Source organism: Fukomys damarensis, unplaced genomic scaffold (genome assembly GCF_012274545.1).
Source record: "Fukomys damarensis isolate Sample0158 unplaced genomic scaffold, DMR_v1.0_HiC HiC_scaffold_36, whole genome shotgun sequence".
In the NCBI taxonomy this organism is placed as follows: Eukaryota; Metazoa; Chordata; class Mammalia; order Rodentia; family Bathyergidae; genus Fukomys; species Fukomys damarensis.
Genome location: NW_022900948.1, coordinates 43742489 through 43754138, shown reverse-complemented (window position 1 = coordinate 43754138; position 11650 = coordinate 43742489). Strand labels below are relative to the sequence as shown.

Genomic DNA, 11650 nt, shown 5'->3' with positions numbered 1-11650 from the left:
AAAAAAAAAAAAAAAAAAAGGGGCTGTGACCTTTGAAGGGAAGAGGAAGTGCTCCAGGGGCTGGAGAACGGGTTGGCCAGGTGGGGGCGCACCAGAGGCAGTAGAGTCGCAGGCAGCAGCCACTTCCAAGGCAGTGGGGCTGTGGCTGGGGCACAGGAAGAGGATGGCCTCAGAGCAGAAGGAAATGGAAGATAAAGTGAGGAGTCCAGAGAAAGCCGAAGAATCAAAACTAAAAGCAAGGTATCCTCCTGGGGCAGAAGCCTGAAGGAAACGCTTGCAGAAAGGGCAAAAATATTTTGATTCTGAGGATTACAACATGGTGAAGGCAAAGATGAAGAGCAAGCAGCTGCCTACTGTGAGCCCAGATAAAACCCAGCTAACTGGTGGGCCGGGGATTTAGCTCAGTGGTTCTGCCACCTGCCTTGCAAGCACAAAGACCTGAGTTCAATCCCTGGTGCCAAAAAAAAAAAAAAAAGACCCAGTTAACTGGTGACCACGTTCCCACTCCACAGGACCTTCGCCCGTGGAAACCACCCCTTGGCACGAGCTGGCTGGCTGATTAAAAGAGCCGAACTGCACAGATTTTCTCATTCCCTTTATTCCTCCTTAACTGTCTCTACTTCCTTTCATTCACTAAGTCGCTGGAGACCAACAGCTCTGCAGGTAGCGGAAGTGCTGCCAGCGTACGGGCACAGACAGGCATAGCGGTTCCGACTCGCTCACCAGCGCACTGGTGAGAAGGACACGTGAGCAACACACGCCATCTACTTGGAAGTAACGGTCTGTGTCACCTCAGCCCAGGGCAGGGCTGGTTCCAACAGGTAACGAGCAAGTTCCACAAGCCTGTGTTGGCTCTGCTTCCCTCATCTTAGTGACAGCTTTGTATGTTACTCCTATTACTCTCTTGCATGATTTCTTCTTTATTTTCCTTTTGGATTTTGTAAAACGGAAGTTTAAGACCACAAATTAGAAAAAGGCCGCATAATCACACACAGAGAGATGGGAACTCTGAAGGATTCGCGTGAACCTGAATGGCCTTAAACCCGGTTCAGCCGTCACAGTAGCATTCTGCTTGGGCAGTATCGGCCCTTCTGGTGTAGCTTCCGTGACGCGGTGTTACCAGCTGCCACGGGGGCTGCGCTCCCACGCAGCTCTGCAGCGTCAGAACAGTCCTTGGATGTCAGTGAAGTAGGCACGTGCATCGTCCGTGGGATTCACTTTTGTGCCGTTTCTGTAAATACAGCAGCTTTGCACAACCTTTCACAAACGTCTGCGTTTGTTTCATATATCGGCAAGCACACAATGTGTCAGCCCGAAGTACCGAACCTCCTGCCCAAAACTCTGTCGTCCCAGCTTTTGTGTAACAAGAGCAGTTTCCAGTCTTGGGCCGTAGAAGGAAGCCTCACTTGTTTCTCTCATCCGTGACTTTCAGAGCCCTTGTGCAGATCCGATACATGGCTTAGGCTTATCTTTGTCCTACGCAGAACATCTCCTTTTGACTTTCATGAAAGTTGCAATTCTTACGATTTATATAAACTTTTTTTTTTTTTTTTTTTTTGCTACCGGGGATTGAACTCGGGTCCTTGCACTTGCAAGGCAGGCCGCCGAACCACTGAGCTAAATCTCCGGCCTATAAACTTTTAAAGTATAGACGCTTTTTACTTCCACACCACCTCAGGGGACACAGCAGAAAAGGCTTTCACACTGCCTTCGATCCCCGCCCCTCCCCATCCTGGCATTTTCCTTTTTCTCTGCTTCTCTGGCTCACGGTATTGGGCTGTTCAGTGGATTTATGAAAGCACCTGTGTCTGTACCCTCACTCTCTAAATTTGCTGTGCTAAATTCTGTGTTTTATAACACAATAATGGCGTTTTCCTTCTAATTTTCAGTTGTTAACTGATCACTCACTTCTGTACTATTACTAATATTTGACATCTGTTTAACTAAAAGGAACTTTATAATGAAACAAACAAATAAAAAAAAATGAGGAGGCTGAGGGAGGAGAATCACTGAGCAGAGGAGTTTGAGGCCAGCCTGGGCAACGTAGTGAGATCCCCTCTCAAAAAGAAAAAAGAGCCTGGGGGTGTGGAGGCTGAGACAGGAGGACGGCTGCAAGTTCAAAGCAGCAACTCACTACATATACCAGGCTGGCCTCTAACTCATGATCCTCCTTGCCTCAGCCTCCCTAATGCTAGGATTACAGGCCTGTGCCACCACACCCAGCTAAGGTCCCATCTTTATACTATAACCTTGCCTGATAATCCTGGAGCATCTCCAATTTTTGGAGAAGAAAATGGAAGCCAGGAAGCCTAACTAATTTTCTCAAACACATGTGAAATAAAAAAGCCAATATGTGAAACCAGATTTGACTTCAGCGTGGTCACTCTAGATCTCTATTCTTTTCTTTTGGTTTGGTTTAGTTTTTTTTTGGTACTGGGTATGCATCGAACTTGGGACCTTGCGCTCGCAAGGCAGGCGACAGAACCTCTGAGCTAAATCCCCAGCCCTAGACCTGTACTCTTTTTTGTGGTGGTACTAGGGATTGAAGTCAGAGCCTTCACACTGAGCTGTATCCTTGCCCCTTTTTAAATTTTGAGACAGGGTCTCATTAAGTCACTAAGTTTCCCAGACTGGGTCCGAACTTGCAATCCTCCTGCCTCAGCTTCCCACGGTGTTGGGATTATAGTCGTGGGCCTTCTACATTACAGTACAACCCCCAGTGAGTCCTGGTGGGTGGGACACCATGGCCAGCACAGAAGGCATCCCTATGCTCTAGGGACTCCAGTGAAATGTGGCTCCCTCTGACCAGGCCTGCCATGTGCCACGGCTCACTTACGGTCCCGCGCGTTCTGTGCGCCAGTTCGTACATCCGGATGCAGCCTTCCACACTGATGCCCCGTGAGGACCGCAGCGTCGTCGATTCTGCGTGCTGGGACTCCTGTTTGCCCTTGAAAGACAGGTGGGGAAAGAATTAGGATTTTACCGTGGTAAAGTCCGTGCTATCTCCTCTAGACAAAGATCAGATCCAACCTGTGAACACCACCAAATAACAAAGCAACTTAGGTTGGAAGCAGGCCACTTCCCATGACAGTGACCTTGTTCTGTTTTCTTTATTAAACCGAGTGTGTTGCTTGGGTGGTTTTCTGCTGTTTTCGATCTGGCCTGCTTGCTCTCTATTCTGTTCCGCCCGAGAAATGTCCCCCTCTTGTCTGGTCAGTGTCCTCTTGTCCACACCCCTGAACCTCCCTCCTGGCCTGAGAGGTAAGCACACAACCAGCCCAACACCAAAGTGCTCTCCCAACAAACCAACTTGCCACAGATTTTGTAAGACAAAAGCAAGAGTGGAAGAATGGAGGCATGGGTGGAAACACACTGGATCAAATAAAAAATAATGCCAAGTAGCAACAAGAACACCAACCTTCTAAATCTAAGTCACTCCATATCCATTTCTGCTTGTGGGAAATAATTCCTCCCCTAACTCTTGTTTGCTTTAATCTAGTTTAACTGAGCGTGTGAGAAACACAAAGAATTCCTGAATGATAAAAGAATGTATATAGGGCCTGGGATTTGGCTCAGTCGTTCCGCCGCCTGCCTCAAGGGCTCAAGTTCGATCCCAGTACCAAAAAAAAAAAAAAAAAAAAAAGTATGTAAAATCACTCAAGAATGTAATTTTTTTTCCCTGGCACCAGGAATCAAACTCAAGGTCCTGTGCTTATCAGGTAGGCACTGTGCCACCGAGCTATATCCCTGGCCCAAGAATGTATGTAAATTGAAAGAATTATGGAACTTTGTACCGAGAGGACCAACAAGTGAGTCTAGTGCCAGTGTAAATCCTCAGTGAGTGTAAATACTCAGAAATACAATTGCTGGGTGACAGAGTTAGAATGTTCAGTTTCACAGAAAACTGCTAAACTGTGATCTTTTCTTTTTCTTTTTTTTTGGTACTGGAGATAGAACTCAGATGAAAAAAACTGAGGCCTTGTGAGGGGAAGCATTAGGATCCGCCTGACAACTGCTGGCTCTGAGAAGTTCATTACACACACTTTTCAAACACATTTTTAAATAATTATAAGTCACAGGAAGCCGCAAGAATGTGTACATAAGTCCTATGTATGGTTCCCCAGTCTTCCCCACTACGTAGTTGAGACTGACCTGGAACTCACTATGTAGCCCAGGCTGGTCTCGAACTCACAGCGATCTTCCTGCCTCAGCCTCTTGAGTGCTGGGATGACAGGCGTTTGCCACCATGCCTGGCTAGCGTCATCTTTCATAAATATACAGTAATATCAAAACCAAGAAGAAATCAGCATTGGTCCAATCCAGAGGGCTTATTCAGATTTCAACAGATTTTGTGCTTATGTCAGTTTTGTGCATTTTATCACATGTAGACTTGTGTAGACATAAACACATTTAATATACAAAACTGTTGCCAGGCATAATCCTATAGTAACACCTATAATCTCAGCTACTTGAGAGGCTGAGGCAGGAGAGTCACCAGGCTTAAGAACAGCCTGGTAACATATCAAGAACTTGTTTTCTGTTTTGTAACAAGTTTCTATAAATAAAATAATTTATACTATTTAAAAAAAAAGACCTTGTTTTGTCATGAAATAAAAAAGAGATGGAGATGTAACTCAGTGGTCAAATGCTTGCTGAGGCCATGGGTTCAATCCCCAGGACTGAAAATACAAACAAGCAAAACAAAACGTAGTATGGGGGAGTCTGGTTGTGAGGGAAGAGTTCTGTATCTTTTTTTTTTCTTCAGTTCTGGGGAACTGAACCTAGGGTCTTGTGCATGTCAGCCAAGTGCTCTACAACTGAGCTATGTTCTTGGCCCTTTGTATTTATTTTATTTTGAGATAGTCTCAGTAAATTGTTCATGCTGGCCTTGAACTTGCAATCCTCCTGCCTCAGCCTCACAAATAGCTGGGACTGCAAACATGCACCACAGAGCCCAGCCCATACACCTTTGTGACCAGGCCACTTCCTCTCTGATCCATAAACCTTAATCTGTTCTCTCCCTCTCCAGTGTTGTTGGTTGAAGAATGTCAAACAAATGGCACTATATAGTGCACAAACTTCTGAGATTAACTTTTTTCCCTTAAATTTAATGTAGTATCCTTGTGGTAGTTGAGCTTAATTGCATCAAATTGACTAGCTTGGGGAGCGGCTGCCGAGGGGGCTGGTAAAGCACTTTGTGTCTGACAGGTCAGGGAGGTGACTCTGGGTACCATACGCGACCCCTGGGCCCTCTCTCTGTGGTACCATTCCCCGCTCTGCTTCCTGGACACCATGAGCTAGGCGGCTTTGCTCCGCCACATTCTTCCACTATGATGTTTCTGCCCTGGAGTCAGCTCGCCATGAACTGAATCCCCCCAAACCCTGAGTCAAAGTAAACCCTTCTCTTTAAGTTGTGGGTGTCCGGCACTGTGTCTCAGTGATGAGAAAGCTGATGGAACAGCCCTTGAAATCCACCCAGAGTGCTCCATATATTTACAATTCACTCCTTTTTATGGCTGGTAATAATCTCATGATGTGGTTAACTCAAAACAGCAGGTTTAACCATTTGCCTTGTGAATGATGTTCAGTTGGTTTTAGTTTTTGGACATTACAACTAAAGCTGCTATGAACACTTGTCTATAACTTGTTGCTAGAATGGAAGTTTAGATTTCTCCGATGTAAATACTCAGAAATACAATTGCTGGGTGACAGAGTTAAGAGAATGTTCAGAAAGCTGCCAAACTGTTATCTTTTCTTTTTCTTTTTTTGGGTACTGGAGATAGAATTCAGGACCTTGCAGTTGTGAGGCAGGTGGCGAGGCAGGAGCTAAATCCCTGGTCCTTTGTTTTCGTACTTTGCTCAGGGGTATATGGATTCAGACAGGGTCTTGGTAGGTATTCCAGACTGGCCTGACCTCAGTATGCAGCCCAAGTTGGCCTTCAACTAGCAGCAACCTCCTACCTCAGCTTCCTGAGTGCTGGGATCATAGGTGTACACTACCATGCCTGGCCTGGATATCTTAATCCAGAAGTATGTGTGATCCAGATTCTCCATATCCTACCTGCATTTGGTAGTGTTGCTGTTTTTTTATTTCAACTCTTCTTAAGATGTGTAATATTTCACTGTGGTTAATTTTCTTGCCCTACAAGCTAATGTTGAACTCCCTTTCATAACCCTTATTTATCATCTTATACTGTCGCAGATGAAATGTTTGGTCATATAATTTGCCCTCTTTCTTAAAAATTCTGAAAGCTTCTTTATACAGTATATTCTAGGTATAAATATGAAAGTACAAACTGTACCTGTTTTTATCATCTTCACAGGGTCTTTCACAGAACAAAAACTATCATTTTAATGAGGTCTAACATCAATTTTTCCTTTTACATGTAATGCTTTATATTTTATTTCTAGTAGGCTTACAGTTTTACCTTTAAGTGCTTGATCATTTTGTAATTGTTACATAATATATGACATTTAGGATGGTGGTGCACACCTGTAATCCCAGCACTCAGGAGGCTGAGGCAGGTGGATGGCTACAAGTTTAAAGCTAGCCTGGGCTACATAGTAAGTTCAAGGCCAGCCTGAACTACAGACCAAAACCTTGTCTCAAAAAAACCAAACAGTAGGGCTAGGATTTAGCTCAGTGGTTTCACCCCCTGCCTTGCAAGTGCAAGGACCCAAGTTCAATCCCCGGTACCAAAACAAACAAACACATACCAAACTATGGGCCAGGGATTTAGCTCAGTGGCACTGTGCCTGCCTCGCAAGTGCAAGGTCCTGAGTTCAATCCCCGGTACTTAAAAACAAAAAACAAAACAAAACAAAAAAAAACTAAACAAAAGAAGCTTTAGGTCAAGGTTCTTTTTTTTTTTTTTGAGACAGGGTCTCGCTATATAGATGAGACTGACCTGGAATTCACTATGTAGCCCAGGCTGGTCTTGAATTCACAGCAATCCCCTTGCCTCAGCCGAGTGCTGGGATTACAGGCGTGCGCCACTACGCCCGGCTGGTCAAGGTTCATTTTTTTCCTTTGGTCTATAAGGTTTAGTTGGTATAAAAATTGCTCAAGGTGGCTTCAATCTTACAATCCTCCTACCTCAGCCATCTGAATATCCGGGATTACAGGTTAAACCACTAAAACCAGTAAGAGAGGTAAATTTAAGAGCAAACATGAATTTTACTGTAAGCCTTTTAGCAGCCAAGAGTTAAACAACATGCAATATTCCTGAGAAAAACCAATCTAGTTCCTCATGAAACTGGTTACTGTTCTTGATACCAGTAATGGAGGTTTTCCCCATGTCTTCACAGAGAACATCAGCTGATGTAGTAAACACTATCCCTACACACACACAGCTGTAACGAGAAACAATCACTAGTCCCCCAGAGGTCACTGTTATATTAAACACTTCAACTCTGCAGCCACCATGTTTCACACTAAGCAAATCCAGTTTTACCTTGGCTCCATCTGGGGCTGTGGGGGACGCTGGAGTAAAGGCAGCGCTCTGAAGCGGAGACCTGGGGACAAGCAAGGGCTGGTCTAGGGTAGAAGTCGATCCTGAGGAGGAGGATGTCTCGGAGGGAGCGGGGTTCTCCTGTGTGTAGGGTAGGATGTGATCCACCACCCATCCAGAGTAAGAGGACAGCTTGGGAGGAGACAGGCATTCTTCTAGAACATCCTACGGAGAAAAGAGAGCTAAGCCTAACTTGCACGTCCAAGACATAAGCGTAATGCACCATGTGCCTCACTGAACATCTCCAAAGGCCCAAAGTGACTGTACTGATGGTCAGAGATGGACAGGAAGGACAGAGGTTCTGTGATAATGATCTAGGCCTTCGTCCTAAAGAAAAGCCAACTAAACAACTCCAACTACAAAAATGGAACAATTTGGCAGGACTGGTGGTGCATACCTGTAATCTCAGTGAAAGAAAGATCAAAACTGAAGCAAGGCCAGCCTGGGCAATTCAGGGAGACCCTGTCTCAAAATGAAAGACAGCTGGGCATGGCAGGGCACAGGTGTAATTCTAGTACTCTGGGAGGCTGAGGCAGGAGGATTTCAAGTTCAAGCTCAGCCGGGGCAAGTTGGTGACATAGCAAGACAACTTTTTAAAATAAAAAATGAGCTCCTAATAAATAAATAGGCTGGGGAATGTAGCACAGTAGGAGATGGCTTGCCTAACATGTACGAGGGCCTGGATTCAAAACTACAAAAAAATTTTTGAAGGAGTGGGCCAGGGATTTAGCTCAGTGGTGCAGCTGCCTGCTTTGCAAGTGCAAGGTCTTGAGTTTGGTTCCTGGTACTTAAAAAAAAAAAAGAAGGAAAGCAAGCAAGTAAGCAAAGGAGCAACAAATGAAGATTGTCATTAAAGCTATTCTGATCCCGGGCATGGTGGCAATCCCAGCACTCGGTGGCTGAGGCAGGACAATCACCGCGAATTTGAGAACAACCTGGGCTGTAATTTGGAAAGCGATATAAATCATTAAAACAGAACAGAACGTGTGAAGAATTCTGAAGTAAGGTGTCTTCCACACAGTGGAACATTAGTCACTTCACTGTACTGGTTGAGGCCGGGGTGTAGCTCAAGGACAGAATAATTGATTAGCATGTGTGAGGCGCTAGGACCGATCCACAAGCTACACAAACTCCTACTGACTCCTATGTAAGGACATATTTTTTTCTTTTTTGAAAAGGAAACATTACTTTAATATTCATACATTTTTATCTATTTCTAAAATGTCAGAGTTCTTGGTCAGACTCTAATTTTTTTTTTTTTTTTTAGTTTCTTGAGACACAGTCTCAACTGTGTGGCCTTGAACTCAGGGTGCTCCTCCAGCCTCAACCTCTGGGTGCTGGGATTACAGGTGTGTGCCACCATGCCTGGCTTATGTAGTTTGTTCTTTAAAAATTCATTTATTTTTATTTTTTGGTACTGGGGATTGAATTTGGGACCTTGCACTTGGCAGGCAGGTGGTAATACCACTGAACTAAATCCCCGGCCCTTTTTTTTTAAGTTTTTTTTTTTTTTTTCTTGTAATGGGGAATCAATCTCAGGACCTTGTGCTTAGGAGACAGGAGTACTGCCACTGAACTAAATCCCTGACCCAAGTCTTGTTTGTTTTTATGATGGAGTCATTATGTTGCCATCCCTTACTTCAAATTCACAACCCTCCAGCATCAGCCTCCAGAGTAGCTTGGATTAGGGGGATGTGCTATCACACCCAGCTCCAAATTTCACAAATATAAATAAGATGCACATTTGTTTTTTGTTGTTTTTTGGTAGCAGGGATCGAACTCCGGTCCTTGTCCTTGTGAGGCAGGCAGCAGAATCACTGAGCTAAATCCCCGGCCCAAGATGTACATTTTTTTTTTCAGCTTTAATTGAGTTTATTGGTACATTTTAGGGATACAGTACAGTTACATTCATTGTTGGGATCTTGTACCTCTACATGACAAGTCTTGATTCTTATTTTTTCTCCTTACCTCTGCCCTCCCTTCACCCCCTCTTCCCCTCCCCATCTACAACCACTTTATTTCCATCTTTTCATTCTCTCACATTATTTTCTTTTCCCTTATTACCCTTCCCCTACCCATCCCACCTTCCCTACACCTTTAGCTCCTTTCTTCCCATTTCTAAATATCAGTAATCCTATTAGGATCTTCTGTATTATTGCAGATTATTCACACCAGAGAAACTATTCAGTATTTATACGTGTGCCTTATTTATTTCACTTAGGAGTATATCTTCAATATGTATCCATTTTCCTATGAATGAAACTATTTTCTCAGTCTTTATGGCTGAGCAATATTCCATTTTATAGAAAAACCACATCTTCTTTATCCAGTTTCCAATTGATGGGCAAATAGGCTGTTTCCAAGTTTTAGCTATTACACACTGTGTTGCTATACCAAGATGCACATTTTTAAAAAGGCATGGAGGGCAGAGGATTTAGCTCAGTGGCTCCGCACCTGCCTGGCAAGCACAAGGTCCTGAGTTTGATTCCTGGTACCAGGAGCTAAAAAAAAAAAAAAAAACGCCAACGGCTCAAATAAAAGGAATTCAAAATACAAGACTATAAAATGAACTGAGACCTAAACACTCTCCAGGTTGTGTGTGGACAACTTACTCAACTACACCGGCTTACTCTTACTTCTGTGTGTTTGGTACACACTGCTTTAAACCATAGCTTATACTATTTAAATGCAAAGCATTACAGCAAATTTTGAAAAAAGAAAAAAAGTTTCAGCTGGGATGCCAGAAAATACAGCTCTGTGTTGCTGGCCCTATCTTTCCTGGTCTGAATCCCATGCCTGGCTGGTGGCCTCAGCCCTGACTTCCTGTGAATCCCACATCTCCGCCGATAACCACAGACAAGTTATCTGCGGTCTGGGACCTCAGCCTCATCACTGCTCAAACCAGCAAAGATCTGCTTCAAAAAGTGCTGGGAGGGGCCGGAGATCTAGCTCAGTGGTTCTGCCACCTGCCTCACAAGCACAAGGTCCTGAGCTCAATACCCAATACCAAAAAAAGAAAAAAAAAAGATGTGGGAAGGATTAAATGAACAGTGATCTTAGAAAATTTTATTAGTACATATTTGCAGTACATTCACTGTGGGGAGCTGGAACATGCACATAACATGTCTTCTTTTTTCATCCCCTTGCCCCTCGCTCCTCCCTCCATCTCTTGGTCTTCTTCCCTTTTGCAAAAGACCTATCTCCCTGTTTCCCAGTACCTTTTATTTTGCCTTTTTTTTTTTTTGTACTGGGAATTGAACTCAGAGCCTCGTGCTCGCCAAGCAGGTGCTGTGCCCCTAAGCCACATCCCCAGCCGCTCTTTTGCTCTTTAATTTATTTGTTTTGTGTTTCTCAGAGAAATCATGTGATATTTAAGCTTGTGTGTCAGATCCACTTAACATCACGGTCTCAAGGTGCATTAAGTGAGGGCTGGGGATTTAGCTCAGTGGTTCCGCTGCCTGCCTCACAAGTATAAGGACCCAAGTTCCATCCCTGGTACCAAAAAACAAAAACAGTGGTGCATTAAGTGAACAATCATGTTAAAGGATGTAGAATCATACCTGGCTCATAGTAAATACTCAACAACTGCCATTATTTTATCTGGCTCAGTGGCTCTCAAGCAGGCCTAATCTCCCCTGCAGGACATCTGGCATTATCTGGAGACATTCTGAGGGCGACACCAGGGAGTCTGATACCGGCCTATGTGGGAAGAGGTCAGGACACTGCTAAGCACCTTGCAATGCTCAGGACAGCTGTCTCACACTACTCCAGAGTCTTACCCAGATCAATCCCAAGTGTCACTAGCACCGCGGTTAAGAGACACTAACCAGCACCACACATACATAGCAAATGTATAATAAACAAATATTCAACCATGGCAAGCAAGTAGACATAGGAGAAAACACAGTAAGGTTTTTTTTTTGTTTTTTTTTTGAGACAGGATCTCACTATGTAGTACAGGCTGGCCTTGAATTCACGGAAATCCTCCTGTCTCAGCCTCCTAGTACTGGGATTACAGGCATGCATCACCACATCTGGCTAATGACAGATTTTGAAAGCATATTAGAAGCCGGGAGTGGTGGCATACACCAGTAATCCCAGCACTGGGAGGCTGAGGCAGGAGGATCACTGTGAGTTCG

General features: G+C 44.3%; 1 protein-coding gene across 2 annotated transcripts in view; it reads right to left on the bottom strand.

Annotated features, from left to right (window-relative positions):
- Positions 1 to 11650, bottom strand: part of Gle1 (GLE1 RNA export mediator) — a 34631-nt gene that overhangs the window by 21594 nt on the left and 1387 nt on the right. Inside the window, exons 2-3 of one of the 2 annotated variants that reach the window (XM_010627315.2) lie at positions 7455 to 7676; positions 2837 to 2947 (exon numbers count right to left, since the gene is read on the bottom strand). In XM_010627315.2, the coding sequence (XP_010625617.1) occupies positions 2837 to 2947; positions 7455 to 7676 (333 nt within the window). The remainder of the gene's footprint in view (positions 1 to 2836; positions 2948 to 7454; positions 7677 to 11650) is intronic. The other variant, XM_010627316.2, reaches the window with a different exon arrangement.